This window comes from Sphaerodactylus townsendi, linkage group LG03, assembly GCF_021028975.2.
Source record: "Sphaerodactylus townsendi isolate TG3544 linkage group LG03, MPM_Stown_v2.3, whole genome shotgun sequence".
Lineage (NCBI taxonomy): Eukaryota > Metazoa > Chordata > Lepidosauria > Squamata > Sphaerodactylidae > Sphaerodactylus > Sphaerodactylus townsendi.
In genome coordinates, this window is record NC_059427.1 from 163247880 (window position 1) to 163270439 (window position 22560).

Here is a 22560-nt window from a genome sequence, read left to right on the forward strand (position 1 = left end):
CCTAGTTCTTGCGCCTAATGCAGCCCCACGGAGACAGAGAGACGGCAGGGTAGACCTTTGGCTTTTGGAAGATGGGGAAAAAACTATTTTGCAATGCTCCAAGAGAGATCGCTGTTTCGAAGCAGAAGGTAGGATAAGAACTATCAATTCGGGGTTTTTTGTCACCCTTTCCCTCTTTCCTCCCTTTCCAGTACTGGGCCATTCCTTAGCGGATACGCCTCCCTCCCACGACAGAATCCTACCAGCTACTTGAGCAAATCAAAGAGTTCTCCACACATCGCTTTCTACTGTATTGCTACACTCATGAGCAAGACAGACACCAGTCCCCAGGGGAAGTGTAATTTTTCACACCCTTCTCCTTTGCCGTTCCCACACTTGCCTCCACCAAAGAGGATGTGATCCACCTCGCCAGCTCATTCAGTGGAATATAAACAGGCTAACAGCAAGCTTTCATCTGGTTGATAAATGGGATTGCAGCAATGGGGGGGGGGGGGGAGAGACCCAGGCTTAGAAGAAAAGCCAAGGAGGTGACACCCCCCTCCCCATCACCACAAGGGATACACACTGGCAGTGATGGACGGAAAAGGGGGCGGGGGTTGTTACAAATAGCCCGAGTCTTCCGGAGGCTGAGAGAACAAGTTATGAGACACTTACAAAGCAGAGATCAACTAAAAAGAACACTGTTGAAGGCTTTCACGGCCGGAATCTCTGGAGTGTTGTGGGGTTTCTGGGCTGTATGGCCGTGTTCCAGTAGCATTTTCTCCTGACGTTTTGCCTGCATCTTCAGAGGATCTGATGGTTTAGTAAAGCAAAGTGGAGCATATATACCTGTGGAATGCCCAGGGTGATAGAAAGAACCATTTGCACTGGTGAACAAGTGCACCCTTTACACTTGTTAACCAGTGCAAATGGTTCTTTCTATCACCCTGGACATTCCACAGGTATATATACTCCACTTGCTTTGCTTTACTAAACCATCAGATCCTCTGAAGATGCCAGCCACAGATGCAGGCAAAATGTCAGGATACCCCACAACACTCCAACAGATGCAGGCAAAATGTCAGGATACCCCACAACACTCCAACAGCCCGGATACCCCACAACACTCCAAAAAGAATACTCTTTGCAGTCTAGTGCACCTTAGGAAAAAACCATGCAGGTAACTTGATCCTCGAATGGTGAAGCGATCCTGAGATGATGCGCCTTGAGGAATTAGGAACCTTAGAAGATACCGATTAGAGACGGGCAATGCTGCCCCACAGTCAGAGAAACAGGTGGTGGGGGCGAACTTAAAAAAGAAAAGAAAAAGAGGATGAGGTCCACTGACCCAAGATCTAATACCACCAAGGGTTTGTCTTTATCTCAAAAGAATGAAATCCATGCACTACCTTCGATTAGGACAAACCCAAGTTAACACAAAACACGCAAGATTTCAACATCATCAGAACTCTTCTTTGGAGCAGATGAGACAAAATTTAAAAAGACGGTGGAGGGAACAGCAGGTTTTTTTCCAGAGCATCTTACGGACCCGTCACTTGGAGAAAAAAACCCTGCTCCCCCTCCCCCTTTACATTTTGTAACGTCACGCCAGAGGAAGAGTTCTGGTAAGCCTGGAAGCTTGCATAATGATTTGTGTTGATCGAATAGGCCCGAATAAAAAGGTATCACATAGGTTTTATTGCTTTATTTACTTGATTTTTATCCTACTCTCCCCTACTGTACTGAGCTCAGAGTAGCTTTCCACACAACAAATATACACATTCCAAATTCCAGATGATAAGAAGAAGAGAAGTTTGGATTTATATTCCCCCTTTCTCTCCTGTAGGAGACTCAAAAGGGCTTACGAAATCCTTTCCCCCTCACAACAAACTCCCTGTGAGGTAGGTGAGGCTGAGAGCGCTCAGAAGAACTAGCCCAAGGTCACCCAGCTGGCGTGTGTGGGAGTGCACAGGCTAATCTGAATTCCCAGCCTCCACAGCTCAGTTGGCAGAGTGGGGAATCAAACCCGGATCCTCCAGATTAGAATGCACCTGCTCTTAACCACTACGCCACTGCTGCTCCGTAATTTACCCATAATTAATTATCTTCAAATTAATTATCTGAAATTACGGGTAAGGTGCAATTTAAAATCTGAAGGTGCCAAAAGCAGCCATGGATGGAATAATGCAAACAGATCTTCAACCCCTTAACTAATATGTGGTCCAAGTCATATTACCCAGGGAAGAAGACTTATGGGGGAGGGGAAAGTGGAAGGGAGTCCTGCCCTCAACTATGCGCCAAGTGGATCAGCTCCATGTTGTGGGGATCAGTGGGGGTTTTGTGGGGATCAGTATGGCCAATCGCCCCTTTTTACTAGGTATCCCAACCATGGCTACAGATCACAAGGAATCCTTGGCCAGGTCGGCTCACCCTCTGCCTCAGTTCCCGCATTTATAAAACAGGAAAAGTCACCTGCCCTCATGGGGACACTGCAGAGATAAAGATGTTGTTAACTTCCTTTGTACCTCTCCTTTCTCTCCAGTGGGGACCCAAAGAAAGAGCTGCGTAGTGGTTAAGAGCGGGTGGACTCTAATCTGGAGGTTTGATTCCCCACTCTTCCGCCTGAGCAATGTACTCTAATCTGGGGGATCGGATTTGTTTCCCTGCTCCTACACATGAAACGTACTGGGGAACTTTGGGCTGGTCACGCTTCTGTGACTCTCTCAGCCCCACCTGCCTCACAAGGCGTCTGTTGAGAGAGGAAGGGAAAAGAATTTGTAAACTGCCTTGAGTCTCTTTACAGAAGAGAAAGGCAGGGTATAAATCCAAACTCTTTTTCTTCTTTCTTAGGTGGTACTGTGTAGTGGTTCAGAGTGGTGGACTCTAATCTGGCGAAAGGCAGGGTATAAATCCAAACTCTCCTGTCCACCATTTTATTTTCACAGCAACCCTGTGAGGTAGGTTAGGTTGAGCGTGTGTGATTGGCCCAATGCCTCCCAATGAGCTCCCTGGCACTAGTGGGGATTCGGCGTCCGGTTCCGACAACCGAGCGGAGCAGTCGTTATCTGTTGAGCACCTCCACATTTTAAGATAAATTTCAGACTCTTTTTCTACTCCACTTAGTTTTTTTTAAAAAATGTTTAGCATACCCTTTTAGCTACCCCTTCTTTTATTATTTAAAATGTTTTAAAGTTTCGGGTGCTGTGTGGTTTCCGGGCTGTATGGCCGTGTTCTAGCAGTGTTCTGCTAGAACATGGCCATACAGCCCGGAAACCACACAGCACCCAAGTAATTCCGGCCGTGAAAGCCTTCGACAATACATTTTTAAAGTTTTACTGTTTAAAGGGCAGAGCCCAGCTGGTTTTCACTGCCTTTTTAGGTTTAAATTGGCCAAAACTACTAATTTTTTTAAAAAAAGGAGTTTGATTTGAGGATAACAGACACTGTAACGTGAGTTTTTCATTTTAAATGTTGTTTTAATTAGTTTTTAACAGGATTCCAACAGGTTTTTAACTCTCCTTGACTTGGGAGTGGGATTAGCTACTCCGCTCCCGGCGGGGAAGAGATAATGGTGACAAAGAGAGACCGGCTGAGCGGCTTTGTAAAAGTGGGGACTCAAACCTGGATCTCCCAGGTGTTCAGTTCTGGTCGCCACATCTCAAAAAGGATATTGAAGAGATAGAAAAAGTGGAGAAGGGCAACGAGGATGATTGAGAGACTGGAGCACCTTCCTTATGAGGAGAGGCTGCAGCGTTTGGAACTCTTTAGTTTGGAGAGGAGACGTCTGAGGGGGGATATGATTGAAGTCTATACAATTATGCATGGGGTAGAAAATGTTGACAGAGAGAAATTTTTCTCTCTTTTCTCATAATACTAGAACCAGGGGGCATCCATTGAAAATGCTGGGGGGAAGAATTAGGACTAATAAAAGGAAACACTTCTTCACGCATTGTGTGATTGGTGTTTGGAATATGCTGCCACAGGAGGTGGTGATGGCCACTAACCTGGATAGCTTTAAAAGGGGCTTGGACAGATTTATGGAGGAGAAGTCGATTTATGGCTACCAATCTTGATCCTCTTTGATCTGAGATTGCAAATGCCTTAACAGACCAGGTGATCGGGAGCAACAGCTGCAGAAGGCCCTTGCTTTCACATCCTGCATGTGAGCTCCCAAAGGCACCTGGTGGGCCACTGCGAGTAGCAGAGAGCTGGACTAGATGGACTCTGGTCTGATCCAGCTGACTTGTTCTTATGTTCTTATGTTCTTACGGTGCCACTCTTAGCCTGCTGTTCCTCACTGGCCTTTCTCAAAGATGTGCCAGGCAATTTCACCGTCACCTATTAAATAACCAGGGCATTCAAACAGCAGGTAACCTTGTTCCAGTGCGCATTCATCCTCCCCCCCCTCCCCCCAACTGTACTTGCTCCAACAAGCATTCATCCTGTCCCGTCCTCGGCGACTAAAACGCTGCCAGTCCAACTCCCCGAGGGCCCGGCCCCTTCCCTCGTTTCCGTAACTCCGGCAATCAGCGGCTCCCGCTGCTCCAGCAGAGTTCATTAGCGGCTCCCCAAAGACCTCCTTAATGAGAACCCCCATCAATTAGAGAAGAGTTATGTCTAGTGCTCTGATGCCCCGCAGGAGGAGAGACTGAGCCCAGCCTTTCCCCAAAGGGCCACTCCCGCGCAGCGGGAAGCGTGGCGGCAAGCCAGGCTCCTCTCTCTGCCCCAGCGCCTTCAGGAAACCAGTTCACCGATGCTTCCCGAAGAAAATGAGGACATGAAGCAATCGCGTTGTTTGGTCCCGTGGCCTTCTGAGAGGCACCCTGAGAGCGATGCTCAAGAACGGCCAGAGCGAACGCAAAGATGGTGTCCCACAGAACTGCAACCACAAGAGGTTTCTTTTTGGCCAGCGGATCTCAGCCTTCCTAACGCCGTGACCCTTTAATACAGTTCCTCATGTTGTGGTGACCCCCAACCCTAACATTTATCCATTGTACAGATGGGGAACACTGATGCAGAGAGTCTTAGGCGACCACTGTGGAAGGGTTGTTCGACCCACAGGTTAAGAAGAGTTTGGATTTATATCCCCCCTTTCTCTCCTGCAGGAGACTCAAAGGGGCTTGCAATCTCCTTGCCCTTCCCCCCTCACAACAAACACCCTGTGAGGTAGGTGGGGCTGAGAGAGCTCCGAGAAGCTGTGACTAGCCCAAGGTCACCCAGCTGGCATGTGTGGGAGTGCACAGGCTAATCTGAATTCCCCAGATAAGCCTCCACAGCTCAGGCGGCAGAGCTGGGAATCAAACCCGGTTTCTCCAGATTAGATACATGAGCTCTTAACCTCCTACGCCACTGCTGCTCCCTGTTCTCTCCTTGAGAACCACTGTTTTTGGCCATCTAGGTATTTTATAGCTTCCAGTAGTGGTTTGGCGATAGAGCAGCTGCTTAGCATGCGGAAGGACCCAGGTTCGATCCTTGGCATCTCTGGAGAGCCGTCTGCCCGTCTGGGTAGACAAGGCTGACTTTGATGGACCGAGGATCTGATTCCAAATAAGGGTTCAGGAAGTAGCCAAAAACGAAGTAGAGTTTGGATTTATGCCCTGCCTTTCTCTCCTGTAAAGAGACTCAAATGGGCTCTCCTCTCCCCACAACAGACACCTGGTGAGGTAGGTGGAGCTGGGCGAGTTCCAAGAGGACTATGACTAGCCCAAGATCACCCAGCTGGAATGGAGGAGTGGGGAAACAAACCCGGTGCAAGGGAGAAGAGTCTGCTGCTCATGTGGAACCCAGTTCTCCAGATTAGAGTGCACCGCTCTTAACCATTCTACCACACTACTTCTCAAAGAAATAAGAAGAGTTTGGATTTATACCCCCTTTTTCTCCTGTAAGGAGATTCAAGGATGCCTACAAACTCATTTCCCTTCTCCGCACAACAGATGTAAGGAAGGCGTGGCTGTGAGAATTCTGAGAGGACTGTGACTAGCCCAAAGCCACCCAGCTGGAATGGAGGAAAAAAATTTGGTTCACCAGATAAGAGTCAACTGCTTATATGGGGGAGTGGGGAATCAAACCTGGTTCTCCAGATTAGAGTCCACTGCTCTTACCACTATACCACACTGGCTCTCAAAGAAAGAAGAAAATGTATGCCCTGCCTTTCTCTCAGGAAGGGAGGGTTGAGGCCTGCAGCCTCTTTCGCTCAACCGATGGCTGCCACAGGCCTCTTACTAGGCTGCACCCCAGGTTCTGTGACTGGACTGCTCCGGGCCAAAGCGGGAGGCACAAAAGAGCCGGGGGGGGGGAGGGGGCGGCTGCGCCTGGCCCACCCCATCGTCCCGCATTCGGGCCCGGCCAAGGCGATGGGAGTGTGTGCAGGGGTCCCGTGGATCGGGGGCTCTCCAGTTGACTGGCCGGAAGGAGACTCCGCCACAGGGAAGCCTTTTCCCCTCACGGCCTTTTCCCCTCACAGCCCGAGCAGCCTTGCAGCTGCTACCGCCTCTCCCACCACACAGAGGGGTGTGGCCGTGTGGGGGGCTGTCCGAGAGCAGGGGTAGCCCCCACTCCCTCCCCGGACTTGCTCCCTACCCCACGGCCAGCTGGCGCTTCCCCTGTGACTCGGGACACCACGATGAGAGGGGAGGCCCGTTGCCGCGTCACCGAGAGACTAGAGCGCCCCACGGCACGAGGGGAGTCTCGTCGCTGTGTTGACGGGAGGCTGGAGCAGTGCCCCGCTCTCTTCCCGGCCGGGGTAACGGGCGGAAGCCCCGGCTGCGGGGAGAGACGCGCCGTTCCTTCGTCAGAGGAACGAAGTGTCGAAAGGTCCCGTCGCCGCGGTGACAGCAGAGGGGCCGGGCCGGACAAACAAGACCAGCTGAGTCCTGTGGGGCCGAGTACGGGAGGTGGAAGGGAGCGTGGGGGCGGGGTTTTTAGCCCCGCAGAAGGCTGGGGAGGAGATAAAAGGGCAGAAGCATGGGAAGGCGGGGGAGGAGGTCGAGAAGGAGGGAGAGCGTGTGTGTGTGGCGGAAGGAGGAGGAAAGGGCGTGGAGAGGCAGGGAGGAAGATGACAGTGGGGAAGTCTAAGTGGAGGAGAGGGGAGGACGGAAGGGGCGAAGGTCTTGGAGTGGAGGGTAGACTGTGGACGGCCAGAGGAGGCAGGAACTGAGAGGGGAGGAGAAGGCAGCCGTCCAGAGGCTAGCAGGGGGGCTTCCCTACTCTCCCTCCCTAGCTTTCTGCAGGCACTGGGTCAGCTGTGGGCAGCCGGGGCCATCTGTGGCTAAAGCGGCTGTCCCACTTAGTCCACTCCCCGGAGAACGGGAGTGAGGCCGGAAGTTCCAGCATCTGGGCAGGGGAAGGTGGGTTGGCAACAGGGGCCCCGACGGGGACCCCGCCCAGGGCGCAGGACAGGGGTAATTTCCCACCCCCACGTGACTGCCTGGGGACACGTGACCCCACATCGTCTGGTGGGCAGTACGCCACTGTCCCTGTCCATCCTGAGGGACCAAAGATTCTTCTGCATCTCTATCAGCTGCTCTCTGTCTGCCAAAGCTGTGCCTCAGTCGCAGAGCATCCGCATGGCATACGGAAGGTCCCCGATTCGATCGCCGACATCATCAGTCAAAATGACCAGACTGGAGGCGGTTGTGAGAAGACCTCCGTTTGAGTCGGCAATTCTGACCTTGCTGGACCCAGGGGCTGGTTCAGCATAACACAGATTCATGTCTCTGTGTGTGTTTTATCGGTCTTTCTGTTCTACTCCTATCTTGTGCTCTGATAAAGGGAGAAATTTTTCTACTATCTTGTGCTCTGATAAAGAGATAAATTTTTCTCTCTTTCTCACAATACTAGAACCAGGGGGCATCCATTGAAAATGCTGGGGGGAAGAATTAGGACTAAGAAAAGGAAACAGTTTTTCATGCAACGCGTGATTGGTGTTTGGAATATGCTGCCACAGGAGGTGGTGATGGCCACTAACCTGGATAGCTTTAAAAGGGGCTTGGACAGATTTATGGAGGAGAAGTCAATCTATGGCTACCAATCATGATCCTCCTTGATCTCAGATTGCAAATGCCTTAACAGTCCAGGTGCTCGGGAGCAACAGCCGCAGAAGGCCATTGCTTTCACATCCTGCATGTGAGCTCCCAATGGCACCTGGTGGGCCACTGCGAGTAGCAGAGAGCTGGACTAGATGGACTCTGGTCTGATCCAGCTGGCTTGTTCTTATGTTCTTAAAGGCAGAGTGCTCAGCATGCCTGCCGACCAACTCCACCAGCAATGAACGGAGAGACTGTGCTTCAAAAAGCCAGATTTGACACAGCATGTGCCCTTTCCTTGGCTCCCTGGAACCGACAACAGTGACAGAATCCGGCTGCAGATTTCTAGGCTGTGACTTGCAGCGACTTGGGCTGGGTTGACATGATCGCACAACAGAAATGCTGCCCTGCACCACCAAAGTGGCAATGGGCGGGAGGGTGTTCACCGGGAAGAAACAGCTAGCAAGAACAGGGTGCTTTGCCCCCCCCCCCCACATGCTGTGTTTCCCCCACAACCAACTCACGCTCTCAGTTGGGAAAAGCTAAGGAAGAAAAAAATGAAACAAAACAGACACTCAGAGGAAACAACAGCCGGGCCTCCCACTGTTCTTTCCCTACAGATGCCACTAATTCACACCACCACTTCGCGTGCTGGTGACAAAGATGGAGTGGGAAAGTCGGGGCGTGTGCCAAGGAACTCCCAGCCCTGCCTCTCCCAGCTCTGCTCATTGGGCAGTTTTGTGGTGGGCAACAACCCCCAGAGAGTGCAGTCATTCCATATGGTTGAAAGGAGACAAAAGCGGACATGGAATACAGTCTGCCTCGATACCTGCATGCTGGCCGCTTAGATGAAGGCAGAAAGTGACATGGACGCTACGCACAGAGACTGGGAGTGAGTTAGGGACTGGGAAAAAGGGAGCAGGGACAGTCAGGGATCGGGAGGAAGCGGGGTTCAAGAAAGGCTCTTTTAAAAGGAGGGGAGTCCCATGGAAGAAAGGACACATGGTGTGTGGTAGGTTCAAGAACAGGAAACTGGGTAGCAGGAGACAGTAAGAAAAATGAAGAGATGGCTGAAATTGTACACGATGTAGGTCAGGGGTCGGCAACCTTTACCACCCAAAGAGCCACTTGGACCTGTTTTCCACGGCCCCAAAGACCTACCGAGCCGGAGAGGCGGCTCTGCACGGAAGGGCTAGAGGGACATGCCCACGTTACCCTCCGACCTCCAGGCCATGCGGAGCCGCAGTATAAGGCTGAAAGAGCCACATGTGGCTCCAGAGCCGTGGGTTGCAGACCCCTGGTTCAACCAAAATGAGAAAAAGGCAGACAAGAACAGGCAAAAGCTGCTTTATGTTGAGTCAGACCTTTGCTCCATTAAGGTTGCTACTCCCTACTCTGGCTGGCAGCAGCTGTCTAGGGACTCAGGCTCAGACTCAATCTTTCCCACTATCCACTGCCACATCTTTTTAAGTGGAGATACCAGGGTTTGAACCCGGCACTTTTGGCTTGCAAAGCCAACAGATGCTCTATCTCTGAGCCACTCCCCGCCCGTCAGAGTCAATTCAACTGTGCAGGATCAGTACCACCATTCTGTTGCCACGTGCTTGAGCTCATGGAAGATCTATATCACAGGTGTCAAACTTGTGGCCCTCCAGATGTTATGGACTACACTTCCCATCATCCCCTGCCAGCATAATGCTGTAGTCCATAACATCTGGAGGGCCACAAGTTTGACACCTATGATCTATATGCATCTGAGTTCTGCATCAAGGTCGCCCAAACCGTGCAGAGAGAAAAGATCAATTCGGCAACCTGTGATCACTTACTCTATGTAACACATCCCGCTCTTGGAATCCACTGAAGGACAGAAGTCGAAGGAGCTATGCAGGACACCCAAATCCCATTCCTCTGCCTGCTGAGAAGCCTACGGTCTCCCACTCAGGTGTCCAAGATTTCTGAGAGCAGAGACACCTTCAAGCCTGTTTTCTCCATCTTGAGCAAACCCGCCTCAAAGTCTATTTTTATCATGGTCTTATGGTATAGAACCGTGGTGGCGAACCTTTGGCACTCCAGATGTTATGGACTATAATTCCCATCAGCGCCTTCCAGCATGGCCAATTGACCATGCTGGCAGGGGCTGATGGGAATTGTAGTCCATAACATCTGGAGTGCCAAAGGTTTGCCACCACTGGTCTAGAACAGCGGGTCTCAACCTGTGGGTCACAACCCCTTTGGGGGTCGAATGACCTTTTCACAGGGGTCGTCTAAGACTCTCTGCATCAGTGTTGTCCATCTGTAAAATGGATAAATGTTAGGGTTGGGGGTCACCACAACATGAGGAACTGTATTAAAGGGTCGCGGCATTAGGAAGGTTGAGAACCACTGGTCTAGAAACTTGGATTTTCTAAAAAGAAAAAGCCAAGAGGTTGTTGTAGGTTTTCCGGGCTGGGTGGTCATGGTCTGGTGGATCTTGTTCCTAACGTTTCGCCTGCATCTGTGGCTGGCATCTTCAGAGGTGTACCACAGAGAGAGGTCTGTTACACACTGTGTCCAGCAACACACACAGAATGTATCTTAAGCTTTTCAGGTTATTGGGTGAGCGCATTCTTTCTGCTTGGTAAGGCTGGTGCAGAGGTGACACTCCTGCTCCTTTTCCAGCTTGGTGTAGTGGACACAGTGTGTAACAGACTTCTCTCTGTGATACACCAAGATCTACCAGACCACAGCCCGGAAAACCCACACCAACCCGTTGAATCCAGCCGTGAAAGCCTTCGACAATACAAAAAGATAAGAGATTCTCAAGCACAGAATTCAGCACCCAGACTCAAGCTTTCTGCCCTTGTGAAGTATGAATGACTGGAATACGTCCCGGTCCACGGATGGCTGGAAGCTCTCGTGATCATCCACAGCTCTCACCTCCTCATAAACACAGTCTGCCTCTCAACTCATTCACAAGTCTCTGCTCCCATGTAACATACAGGAGGAAAGGTTAAAGAGTGGGAACATAAGAACAAGCCAGCTGGATCAGACCAGAGTCCATCTAGTCCAGCTCTCTGCTACTCGCAGTGGCCCACCAGGTACCTTTGGGAGCTCACATGCAGGATGTGAAAGCAATGGCCTTCTGCGGCTGTTGCTCCCGAGCACCTGGACTGTTAAGGCATTTGCAATCTCAGATCAAAGAGGATATGTGGCATCATATTCCAAACACCAATCACACAATGCGTGAAGAAGTGTTTCCTTTTATTAGTCCTTATTCTTCCCCCCAGCATTTTCAATGTATGCCCCCTGGTTCTAGTATTGTGAGAAAGAGAGAACAATTTCTCTCTGTCAACATTTTCTACCCCATGCATAATTTTATAGACTTCAATCATATCCCCCCTCAGACGTCCCCTTTCCAAACTAAAGAGTCCCAAACGCTGCAGCCTCTCCTCATAAGGAAGGTGCTCCAGTCCCTCAATCATCCTCGTTGCCCTTCTCTGCACTTTTTCTATCTATGGCCTTTGCTCCAGGTGAGAACCAAGGTCTGCAAGATGAGACGCTCACACCTGGCCAGGCGAGGGCTCCTGGGTTTTTTTTTCCTGGCCCAAAAAAAGGAGGCGGCAAAGTCTCCTTCATTAGCGACGCACCTCCGCGGGATCCATCGCAGGCTCCGAACGGACGGGAACAGGAGCTGCGCAAGCCGCTCCCGATCAGAAGGCTCTGTGTGCGTCAGCAGTGGAAAAGCCAAGCTGTAACCTGCCTCCTCCCTGCCAGCCAAAACAGCACGGTTCTCAGCAATGGGCCTCGGTCTATCTATATCCTATCGGCTATATATACACGCCACATACACCTAGCACCAGCTGGCGCACCCCAAAAATAACCCTCGGCAGCTCTAAACTGCAATGAATTTCCACAACTCATGGTCTTCCCCCCCCCCCCCCCCGCTTTTCCCCAATGAGTCGACTTGTTCTAAAAACGAGTCCTTCCATAAGCTTCACAAAACAATGCTGCCCTTTGGGCTCATGGAGTGTGTGTGTGTGTGTGTGTGTGTGCGCGCGCGTGGGGTGCTAGATGCTTTGTGCAGAGAAATGCTCTGTCTGTAAACATAGGACAAAAGGGGGGGGGGGTAGGGAGAAGGCCGGTGGCCTGCCCCTGTTTTGACACAGCCGGGTATTTTGGCCAGACTGTCGAGATGTCTCTGTACACTTTTTCTACCTGCCCCCACCCCGTAAGCAAGGCTGCCTGTACTCTCAGATCTACCACGAAACGGAGAGTTCATTATTCATCCCCATTTGGAGTCTGGAGAAAAAAACCCGTCTTCCTTTAAAAAGAACGAGCAGGAAAGGCAGAACGAGAGAGAGACAGAGAGAGAGAGAGAATGCATTTTCATAGCCCTCGGGTCACAGAGGAAAATGTGTGAAGAGAAGGACACCCGCCTGGTAAAGGCTGAACAGAGTGTCATGGGGGCTGGGTGATATTCTTCTGCTTGTGCCATGCACATATATGCATAAACACATACACAGCGCCATCCGTTCCTATCCCCCCTTGCCTTCTTTCCGTATAAACCAGAATTGTCAAAAGAAGCGCGTGGTTTGCAACTGTATGCTCAAAGCAAAATTCCTGTTTGAAAAGCTGGATCTTAACAGATCCAATTTCTCTTCAAATTTTATTGTTAGGGGGTCGACTACGGGCTGGTGTGTTCATAGCACTCCTGATTCCATGGCCGCAGTGAAGAACGCTGGAGAAGACCATGGGACCGCTTCATATTCTCTCCTTTCCAAGCCACCTTAACCCTAGTCTAGCATGATATCAGAATTGGTGGTAATGACGTTTAATGTCCTCAGTGGTTTAATGTCCTCAGCAGTGGCGTAGTGGTTAAGAGCAGGTGCATTCTAATCGGGAGGAACTGGGTTTGATTCCCCGCTCTGCTGCTTGAACTGTGGAGGCTTATCTGGGGAATTGGGGTACCCCACTATTGAAAGCGGCTGAGCCTCTCACTGACAGACAGATCCCACTCAGAGGCAGAACTCTGCTTGGTGTCCTCTTGCACGTGCCCCACTGTCTGGAGCAGGGGTCTGCAACCTGTGGCTCACCAGATCTTCATGGACTACAATTCCCATCATCAATTCCCATGGGAATTGTAGTCCATGAACATCTGGAGAGCTGCAGGCTGCAGATGCCTAATCTGGAGATTAGTCCTAATTCCGGGAGATCTCCCGGCCCCAAGTGGAGGCTGGCAACCCCAGCCAGGGAGGAAGAAGAAGAAGAAGAGTTTGGATTTATACCTCGCCTTTCTCCCCTGTAAGGAGACCCAAGGCGGCTCACAAACTCCTATCCCTGCAAATAGACACCTTGTGAAATAGGTGGGGCTGAGAGAGTTGGGAGAGAACTGTGGCTAGCCCTAGGTCACTCAGCTGGCTTCATGCGTAGGAGTGGAAAAACAAATCCAGTTCATAGATAAGAGTCTGCTGCTCATGTGAAGGAGTGGGGAATCAAACCCGGTTCTCCAGATTACAGTCCACTGCTCTTAACCAAATCACCCAGATGGAAAAGGAGCGTGCAGTCTTGAACCCTTGAAAGTTAAGACCTTGGGAGTGTCGCATCTGCATCAGCCATACCAAGCAGAAAGGATGCGCTCATCCGATATGCTGAAAAACTTAAGATACATCCTAAACAAAAGAACATAAGATCAAGCCAGCTGGATCAGACCAGAGTCCATCTAGTCCAGCTCTCTGCTACTTGCAGTGGCCCACCAGGTGCCATTGGGAGCTCACATGCAGGATGTGAAAGCAATGGCCTTCTGCGGCTATTGCTCCCGAGCACCCGGACTGTTAAGGCATTTGCAATCTCAGATCAAAGAGGATCAAGATTGGTAGCCATAAAGATTGGTAGGAGGATCAAGATTGGTAGCCATAAAGATTGGTAGGAGGATCAAGATTGGTAGCCACAAACCAGCAGGCTCCATGCAGAAGACACCTCCCCCCAGGAAGGACAGGAGAGTGCTATGAGATGTTAGCGTCCTTGAAAACACTTACTGAATGCTGCCCCTCCCATTACCCGTGGACTCCTCGAAGTGACAAGGTCAGTCTGCACTGATAAGTTTAACTATTCATCCAAAGAGCAATTAAAGCCCGAGTCACCCTTGCCTCTGAACGGCCGTGGTCCTGACAGTGAGCCGCCCTGAACCCCCAGCATGATATAAATAAACTCAGAGGCCAAGAGCCATCACAAGCTGGGAGCTCCCATTGCTCCCGCCAAGGTCATCTGCTGCCTTGGTAATGTAGGGGCAGGACACTTGGGGTCATGGGCATGATCATAGCTAGGGGCATCCCTTTGCTTTGTTCTGCATAGGCAGCCAATTAGCAGTGATATTCCTGACTCCTCTCTCCACAGCTCATGCACTGTCATCGCATCTGGAACAGCTGGGTTTTGGGAGAGCAGCATGGAATTTGTCCTGCTATGGGGCAGAGGCTGTACAAACTAGGAACACCCCCAGAATAGGGTTTCTGGGTAATTTGCGGACAGTGCTCGAGGGGCGACACACCAAACATGGGGTGGGGTAGTGGTGGAAGGAGCAGGCACAGGAAGTCTAATGCTGTCCATCATCTACCCTGACTTGTTTAGGTAAAGGGAGCAAGAAGAAGAAGAAGAAGAAGAAGAAGAAGAAGAAGAAGAAGAAGAAGAAGAAGAAGAAGAAGAAGAAGAAGAAGAAGAAGAAGAAGAAGAAGAAGAAGAAGGAAGAAGAAGGAAGAAGAAGGAAGAAGAAGGAAGAAGAAGAAGAAGAAGCAGCAGCAGCAGCAGAAGAAGCAGAAGAAGAAGAAGCCGCAGAAGAAGCAGAAGAGGAGGAGTTTGGATTTATATCCCCCCCTTTCTTTCCTGCAGGAGACTCAAAGGGGCTTACAATCTCCTTGCCCTTCCCCCCTCACAATCAAACACCCTGTGAAGTAGGTGGGGCTGAGAGAGCTCCGAGAAGCTGTGACTAGCCCAAGGTCACCCAGCTGGCGTGTGTGGGAGTGTACAGGCTAATCTGAATTCCCCAGATAAGCCTCCACAGCTCAGGTGGCCGAGCTGGGAATCAAACCCGGTTCCTCCAGATTAGATACACGAGCTCTTAACCTCCTACGCCACTGCTGCTCCTTGAGTTTATTGGTTTCTACTTGAGTTTACTGGTTTCCAAAGAAAACTATGGTTAACTGTCTCTAATCCAGAAGTCAGACTGAAGCCTACAAAGGGCTTGAGGTCTGGTGTTGTGGGGTGAGTAACCCTAGATCACTATCTTAGTCAATGAAGAAGAACAGTTTGGATTTATACTATAAGGAGTCTCAAAGCGGCTTACAGACTCCTTTCTCTTCCTCTCCTCAACACAGACATCTTGTGAGGTAGGTGGGGCTGAAAGAATTCTGAATGAACTGTGACTGGCGAAGGTCACCCGGGAGGCTTCATGTGTAGGAGCAGAGAAACCAATCCAGTTCACCAGATAAGTCCACCACTTATGTGGGAGAATGGGGAATCAAACCTGGTTCTCCAGATTAGAGTCCAGTACTCTTAACCACTAGAACATGTTGGCTCATTGTTTTTTCTTCCTCTATCTGTGGCCCTAAAGGACGAGGAAAGCATTTCCTCACATCTCCCTTCCTCCTGGAATATGGCTGCCTGAAGTACCCTTATCCTAAAAATTATGGCTACCAAAGAAGGAATCCTGATTCCCCAGTAGCCAGGCTGAACTCCTGGGCCACAGATACGAAGAGGGGCCAAGTTAGTGACTCTTTGTGCTTCACTCTAACAAAGGCGGAGAAGGTATGCAGAGTAAAGAAAATAATAAAAGACTGAATTAATGGCACTGCCCCTAATCCGGAAGGACATTTACAGTCAAGGATTGTATCAGACAATACATAAGGGGGCAGAGGAAACTACCTCTGCAGCAATGGGGGCTTTAGGATGGATGAGGTCACCTTATACTCTCCTCCTTTAGTCGTGCAACACTCCAAGCCTGATTTGCAGAGAAGCAAAGAAAACTTATGCATGGGAAAAGCAATTGCAAGCAACAGTCCCATTGCAAAGCAAAACAAAACTGAAAACCACTTCTAGGAAGTTGTTTTTTGAGGCACTTTGCTGTCTAGCTTCGGAGGAGTGACCTCGCCGCCTGCTAGTCTGTGGCATGGCCCAGGGTAAGATGTCTATGGTTCGACACACACACATCCCTCCCAAATCTTTGGTTTATCTTGTATTCCCATTTGCCTTCTTGCACCTTGAAAGGCTCTCAATTCGGGTCTGAAACCCAACATGGTTCCCATTAAAAGAACAGCCAGGCAAACAGACCCTACCAGCCTTGCTCGCATATTTGGGCAGCTGAGGTTCAAAGCCCAAAGTCCACATGCAAAAGCTTGCTTGTGCCATCTGGGGCAACGACAAGCCTCGCCAGACACCCCCCCCCGCCTCCCCCCCGAGTCCCAATGGTTATAGAGTCAAAAATGTAAGGATTAACAGACGGGAATTCTAGGTCACTCAAGAACACAATGCCCACCGGAAGGAGCATGCAAATCCCTTTTTGATCAGTTAAGCCCACAAAAGCCTGCAGAGGATTGTAAGCAACTAGGTATGAAAGGCTGCAAATTCTGCAAGAGCTTTGCAGCCCTCCTGACTAAATCCCAACAGTGGGATTCATGGTCTGTGCTGTTGTGGCACCTCCGCAGAGCAGTTTTTCTCCAGGATGATGCTTGTTGTCCATTTGGGAATGGTAAAAGAAGGTGCACAGGGCAGAGCATGCCATTCCCTTGGGTGGCAGATCTGCCTATCAAATGCAGTAAACTTGGATTTTGATGCCTATCAAATACAGTAAACTTGGATTTGATGCCTATCAAATGCAGTAAACTTGGTTTCTGCACCTCTCTGGGTAGGAAAGAGGAGGCTTTGACAACCTGGCTGATCAAACCCACCCACCCACCCACCCCGGCACACCACCTCCACAGGTCTTGTGGCTATGCAAGCAGTGTACCACAAGGCTTTATTGTAGAGCCATAGGCCATTGCAATATCAAAACATATAAATTAACATAATATACAATAAAAGTTTTGCCAACTAAGAAAACAATCCCTCTCAATTCACCCTCTGAGCTAGAATATAGTATATCTTGTGCAAATTTTGATCATACTATTTCCTTCCATATAGTAGTCTTAGATCGAATCTTTGCCAATGCAAAAAGGCCAACCCTATAGGATATATAAGGATCCAAATCTGAGAGAAGAAGGTATATTTTATCTGCATCAGAATATATCTGGGGCATGGATATAAAGCTGAGAAGGAACTTGGCCCTAGGCTCGTCATACAAGGGGGCAGTTCAGCACATAGTGAGGTAGATCCTCTACTCCACGCCTGCAAATATAGATTCACTGCTCCAGTGGTGTTTGAGCATATCTGCCTTCTAGATACTTTGTTGGCATTGACTGAAAGCATAACGCCGTCAGAGCCTTTTTGATATTATATTGGGTTATGCCAACAAGATAAGAGGCTCTGTAATGGTCTTTTAAAATCAGGCTATACCATGGAGAACACTTGGACTGCAGAATTGTATCTCTATCCATGGAATTATGGCGTAGGAGGTTAAGAGCTCATGTATCTAATCTGGAGGAACCGGGTTTGATTCCCCACTCTGCTGCCTGACCTGTGGAGGCTTATCTGGGGAATTCAGATTAGCCTGTGCACTCCCACACACGCCAGCTGGGTGACCTTGGGCTAGTCACAGCTTCTCGGAGCTCTCTCAGCCCCACCTACCTCACAGGGTGTTTGTTGTGAGGGGGGAAGGGCAAGGAGATTGTAAACCCTGCAGGAGAGAAAGGGGGGATATAAATCCAAAGTACTACTCCTCTTCTTCTTCCTCTTCTTCTTCCTCTTCTTCTTCCTCTTCCTCTTCTTCTTCCTCTTCTTCCTCTCTAAAGATCCAGTCCCATAGGCCGAGATTAGTATTTGGCAAGAGCATTAATTCATCTGGGACAGTAAAACTGTGCAAGATATTATTTTTAAAAGTATCGTGTAACTTAGAATACTTTAATAGAATCTGCAAACTTTGATTACCAAATGAAGTAGACTTTAAGGAGATATTTTTAAAAAATTCCAACATTGCCAGTTGAGAATACAGGCTTTAATAGAAGGCAAGCCGAGTTCTGTCCTGAGAAGAGCCGCTGGTAGCATAGATCTAACCCTAGTTTTCCATTTTTTTAGAGCTGGATCAACTAAATGACTGCTTATTGTATGATAGAATCTCAGAATTGCTCCGATAGATTTTTGAGCTGCAGATTTAATTACTGCTATATGGGCATTCCAATTTAATGAGGGACTGAATGTTACACCTAAATATTTAAAATGACTGCATTGCTCCACAGGAATATTATAGATGCTCCATCTATATTTTTCTGGTCTTTTCTTGAACATCATTACCTTGGTTTTAGAATAATTTATAGTGAGGGCCTCCTCTCTACAGTACTCGCCCAGGCTATATAAAAGTCTCTTTAAACCATTCCTTGTGAGTAAGACCAGAACTATGTCATCTGCGTATAGCAGAGTTGAGATTTTCTGCTTTCCTAAAGAGGGAGCAACAAATTCAGGGCCAGCGAGTCTAGGGACTATATCACTGATACACAGGTTAAATAGAGTAGGGGCAAGTAAACAGCTCTGCTTAACTCCTTTCCTTCCTCTAATTTCATCTGTTAAAAGAGCCTGATGTATTCACTCTGACTTTGATATATGAATCCTTATGTAGTTCCCTAATTAGGAAGAGCAAGTGTTTATATTTGTGTTTGCCAATTTCCACCAAAGTCTCTCCCGGCTAACTAAATCAAACGCTGAGGCCAAATCGACAAAAGCAGTCTGTAAAGCTTTAGTTGGGCCTTTCATGGCTGAATAAGCTAATTGGTACAGCACAAGGCAGTGATCAACACTCGATCATCCCTTCCTAAAGCCTGCCTGCTGTGATGCAGGGGCCTTTCCTCAGGGGCCTTTGATTATTTTCCTCTAACCTACTCCCTTTGCCAAGCCTTTCTTCTTGATCAACTCAAGTAGGAAGCAGGAGGAAACATCCGTACGCTGATACAAAGCAATCTTTGGGGTTTGGTTGCGCATGGGGGAACTTGGTGAATCACACCAGTGCTCCAAACCCCCAATGCATTGTGAGGTATTTAGCCTTCCTTCAGGGAAAATTAAAATACCCACTCAAGTTGTTACAGGAGACTAGCCAGATGCATGTTTTGGAAAGCACAACGGTAGTTATAAAGCTCTGCCTTGCACGCAGTGATAAAAACCCTGCTTCCTGATGCGTCTGGAGTCTAAAAAAAACATTAAGAAGACAACTTTCAAAAGTCTGAATGCCTGACAAGGGTAACAATATACAGACAAGGAAAAACACAAAAGCAATCATAGCTGCTACAGAGAGAAAGAGCAAGCTCTCAAAGAATATTGGAAAGTGTTCCCCCCCCCCTTTTTTTCTAAAGAGCGGGTATGTGGCAACATTCCCATTATAGCTTTAATTGGGATATTCATTTTTTCCTTACAAGATACTCCCTTGAAGAAAGGCTGCATAGTCTAACGAGCACTGACAGTAAATCTTCTGCGAGCCTTTAAAGCTCTACTTTGCATTTTGGTTAAAAACACATGTCTATACATCCCCACTGCCCCCCGCGCCCATACTCTAAGCTTATCAGGAGCAAGTCCATATCATTCAAGGGAGTGGAATATTATTATGGTCCTTGTTATCCAATAAACTTTTCTACACACCGTATGTCCCGGATGCACCTGCCCCCTACAGGAGAGAAGGGAGCACTGCTCTTGAAGTTCAACACAATCAATAATAAGAAGAAGAGTTTGGATTTATATCCCCCCTTTCTCTCCTGCAGGAGACTCAAAGGGGCTTACAATCTCCTTGCCCTTCCCCCCTCACAACAAACACCCTGTGAGATAGGTGGGGCTGAGAGAGCTCCGAGAAGCTGTGACCCAGCTGGCGTGTGTGGGAGTGCCCAGGCTAATCTGAATTCCCCAGATAAGCCTCCACAGCTCAGGCGGCAGAGCTGGGAATCAAACCCAGTTCCTCCAGATTAGATACATGCATGTGGAGCTTCTTTAACCCCTCCTTACGCCACTGGTTGCTCCTCTTTAAGCTTTTACTCTCAGCTTTATCAGCAAAACCACAGGAGTACCTCTCAAAAAGTGCGTCCTGATAAATTTTAAGAAGAAACATGGTCCTGGCCAAGAATGAATGGGCAGGAGGTAGCAAGGGGACTGTTCTGTCCCCCAAGTGACTCTGTTGGGTCTAACTATCAGAGTACTTGCTTGTCTTCAGGATGTCAGAAGCTGCAGACTTTGTCCTTTTCTGGCTGCTTTCAGATAGTTCACTGTCTCTTGCTTCCTACAGCTCTGAAGTCTTGGTCTTTGCTCTAACTGCTGATAAACTTGGCTTGTTCTCTTTGGACCACCATATAGTCATATGGACTTCTCTTTAGACCACCATATAGATATATGGACTTCTCTTTAGACCACCACATGGACATATGGACGTCAGGAATATTAACGGACTCCAGCTTCATTGAGACTGACTGACTAGACTAAAATAGAGGGTTGTTGGGTAAGGAAAAGGAAATTGCCTACTGGGAAAAGTCTTAAAGGGGCAGGGGCTAACTAAAATACCCTCCCATAGAAGACTTAACAATAAAGCAAAACCATACTGACTGTGGGGAAACTACAGTTTAAAGGGGAAATAACCAAAGGCTCTGTGGGGGCATGACAGGGACTACTTCAGACTCAAGAGTGCTTCTCTGACGATGCAAAAGGCAAATGGGGATTCTTGAAGGGCCTATCCCTTCTCTACAGAAAAGTCATTTTCTGCTCTCAAAAAAGCAGATTATTTGGAAGTGGGGGATAAGTTTAGTCACCCTTTAAAAAAGAGAACAGAGGTCTGAAAATGGGAGAATGACAGACTATAATTTCACAAGGGTGCGGAACAGGAGTGAGAAGACGGGAGGCAGGAAACGAGGGAGCAGGAATCAGAATTTGAGATAGAAAGGAGAAATGGGGGAAATCAGTGTGGGGTGATGTCCCAAGTGGGGAAGCACAGAGTTATTGATATGGAGAAACCGATTGGCCCCCAGCAGTCAGGCTAAGGGTTGCTACCTGAGAGACAGAAAGCTTGAAAAAAATGGCATGACAGAGAGCAGAGTCTCACAAACAGATCTTACCCTCGGTCAGGCAGATAATGTACAAAGCTGGCGCCACCTACAATGGCGAGGGATATGCAGAAAAAGAAAGCCACTCGCATGTTCCACAGGTCGACGACAGGATCGGAGTCAAAGCCGTGGAACTCTGGATTCTGGAAGGAAAAGGCACAGTCAGCCTACGGTCATGAAAGACCAGACCGTTTCTTTTGAGACACGCCAGCCATGTGCCAAAAGCTTCAGACCCTAATTCAAGTTCAACTTCCACTAATGACCCATTGCTTTTTAGATCTCCAGTGATCGCGAACCTTTTGAGACCGAAATCTGGGCCCAAATTGCAAACCGCAAACCCCACTTCTATTTTATCAAGCAAAGTGCCAACGCGAAAGCAATTCTTAACCTGAATGCTGGATGTGTTATAGTTTTTAGAAAAAACTCGGTTGGCTCCCTCTTCCTCCGGGCACTCCCCACCTTAATTCTCGGAAAGCAGGGGCCAGCCTTGCTCTAGCCTCCCAGCAAAGTCCTTTCCTGGCGCCGCGACGGTTCTGTGCCTCTCTAGCATCTCTTCTGTCTCCTCTCTGCCCCTCGGGCAGGCAGCCACCCAGAGCTACTGAGGGCACCAGGGCCCCGCCTTCAGCCGGATGAGTCCCTCCCCTTGCTCATCATGCGGTGCATCGCAAGATTACATCATGCCTTCAGGCTGGGCCAGCCCAGCCCAGATGTGTGTGTGTGTGGGGTGATTTTCCACCCGCACATGACGAACTGTGTTTGTGCGTGCCCACAGAGAGGGCTCCAAGTGCCACCTCTGGCACCTGTGCCATAGGCTCGCCATCACTGCTTTATTCCATTTTTTTGGTTACTTTTCAAAATTCCTCCCTTCCTCCCTGGAGCTCAGCAGTAACTTCCTTCCCCATTTTAGCCAATAACGCAACCAGGTAGATTAGACAGAGACAGCGACTGGATCAAGGTAATCTAGGGAGCTTTTTGGCTGCGCAGACATGTAAAACTAGGTCTCCCAAAGTTCTAGCTTGAAACTTAAACTGGAATGCAACGCAAGCTCTTAGCACCCCTTGAGAACTCCATCGGCTGAAGCATTACAGATCCTCTTGTCTTTGGAAACCACCATCACTCCCTGTTGTCAATGTATGTAGTAAGCACAAAATGTCCATCTTGAGCGATGACAGATGCCCGACAGAGCAGTTCCCCAGCCATAAAGGAGACTTGTTCATACGAGCCCCCTCTACCCTAATTGTTTCTTGTCCCCACAGAGCAGATTATTCAGACGGCAGCAGTAACTTTCCCTTACCTTGGAATATCCATTTGTATGGAGGAGAGGAGAATAATGTAAGCTGCTTAGGGAGAAAAAGGTGGGGTATAAATGA

General features: G+C 49.0%; 1 protein-coding gene across 1 annotated transcript in view; it reads right to left on the reverse strand.

The window, feature by feature from the left end:
• The window catches only part of NDUFB11 (NADH:ubiquinone oxidoreductase subunit B11), a 70923-nt gene that overhangs the window by 5781 nt on the left and 42582 nt on the right, over positions 1–22560 (reverse strand). The window contains exon 2 of the mRNA XM_048491636.1: positions 21203–21333. Coding sequence (XP_048347593.1) covers positions 21203–21333 — 131 coding nt within the window. The remainder of the gene's footprint in view (positions 1–21202; positions 21334–22560) is intronic.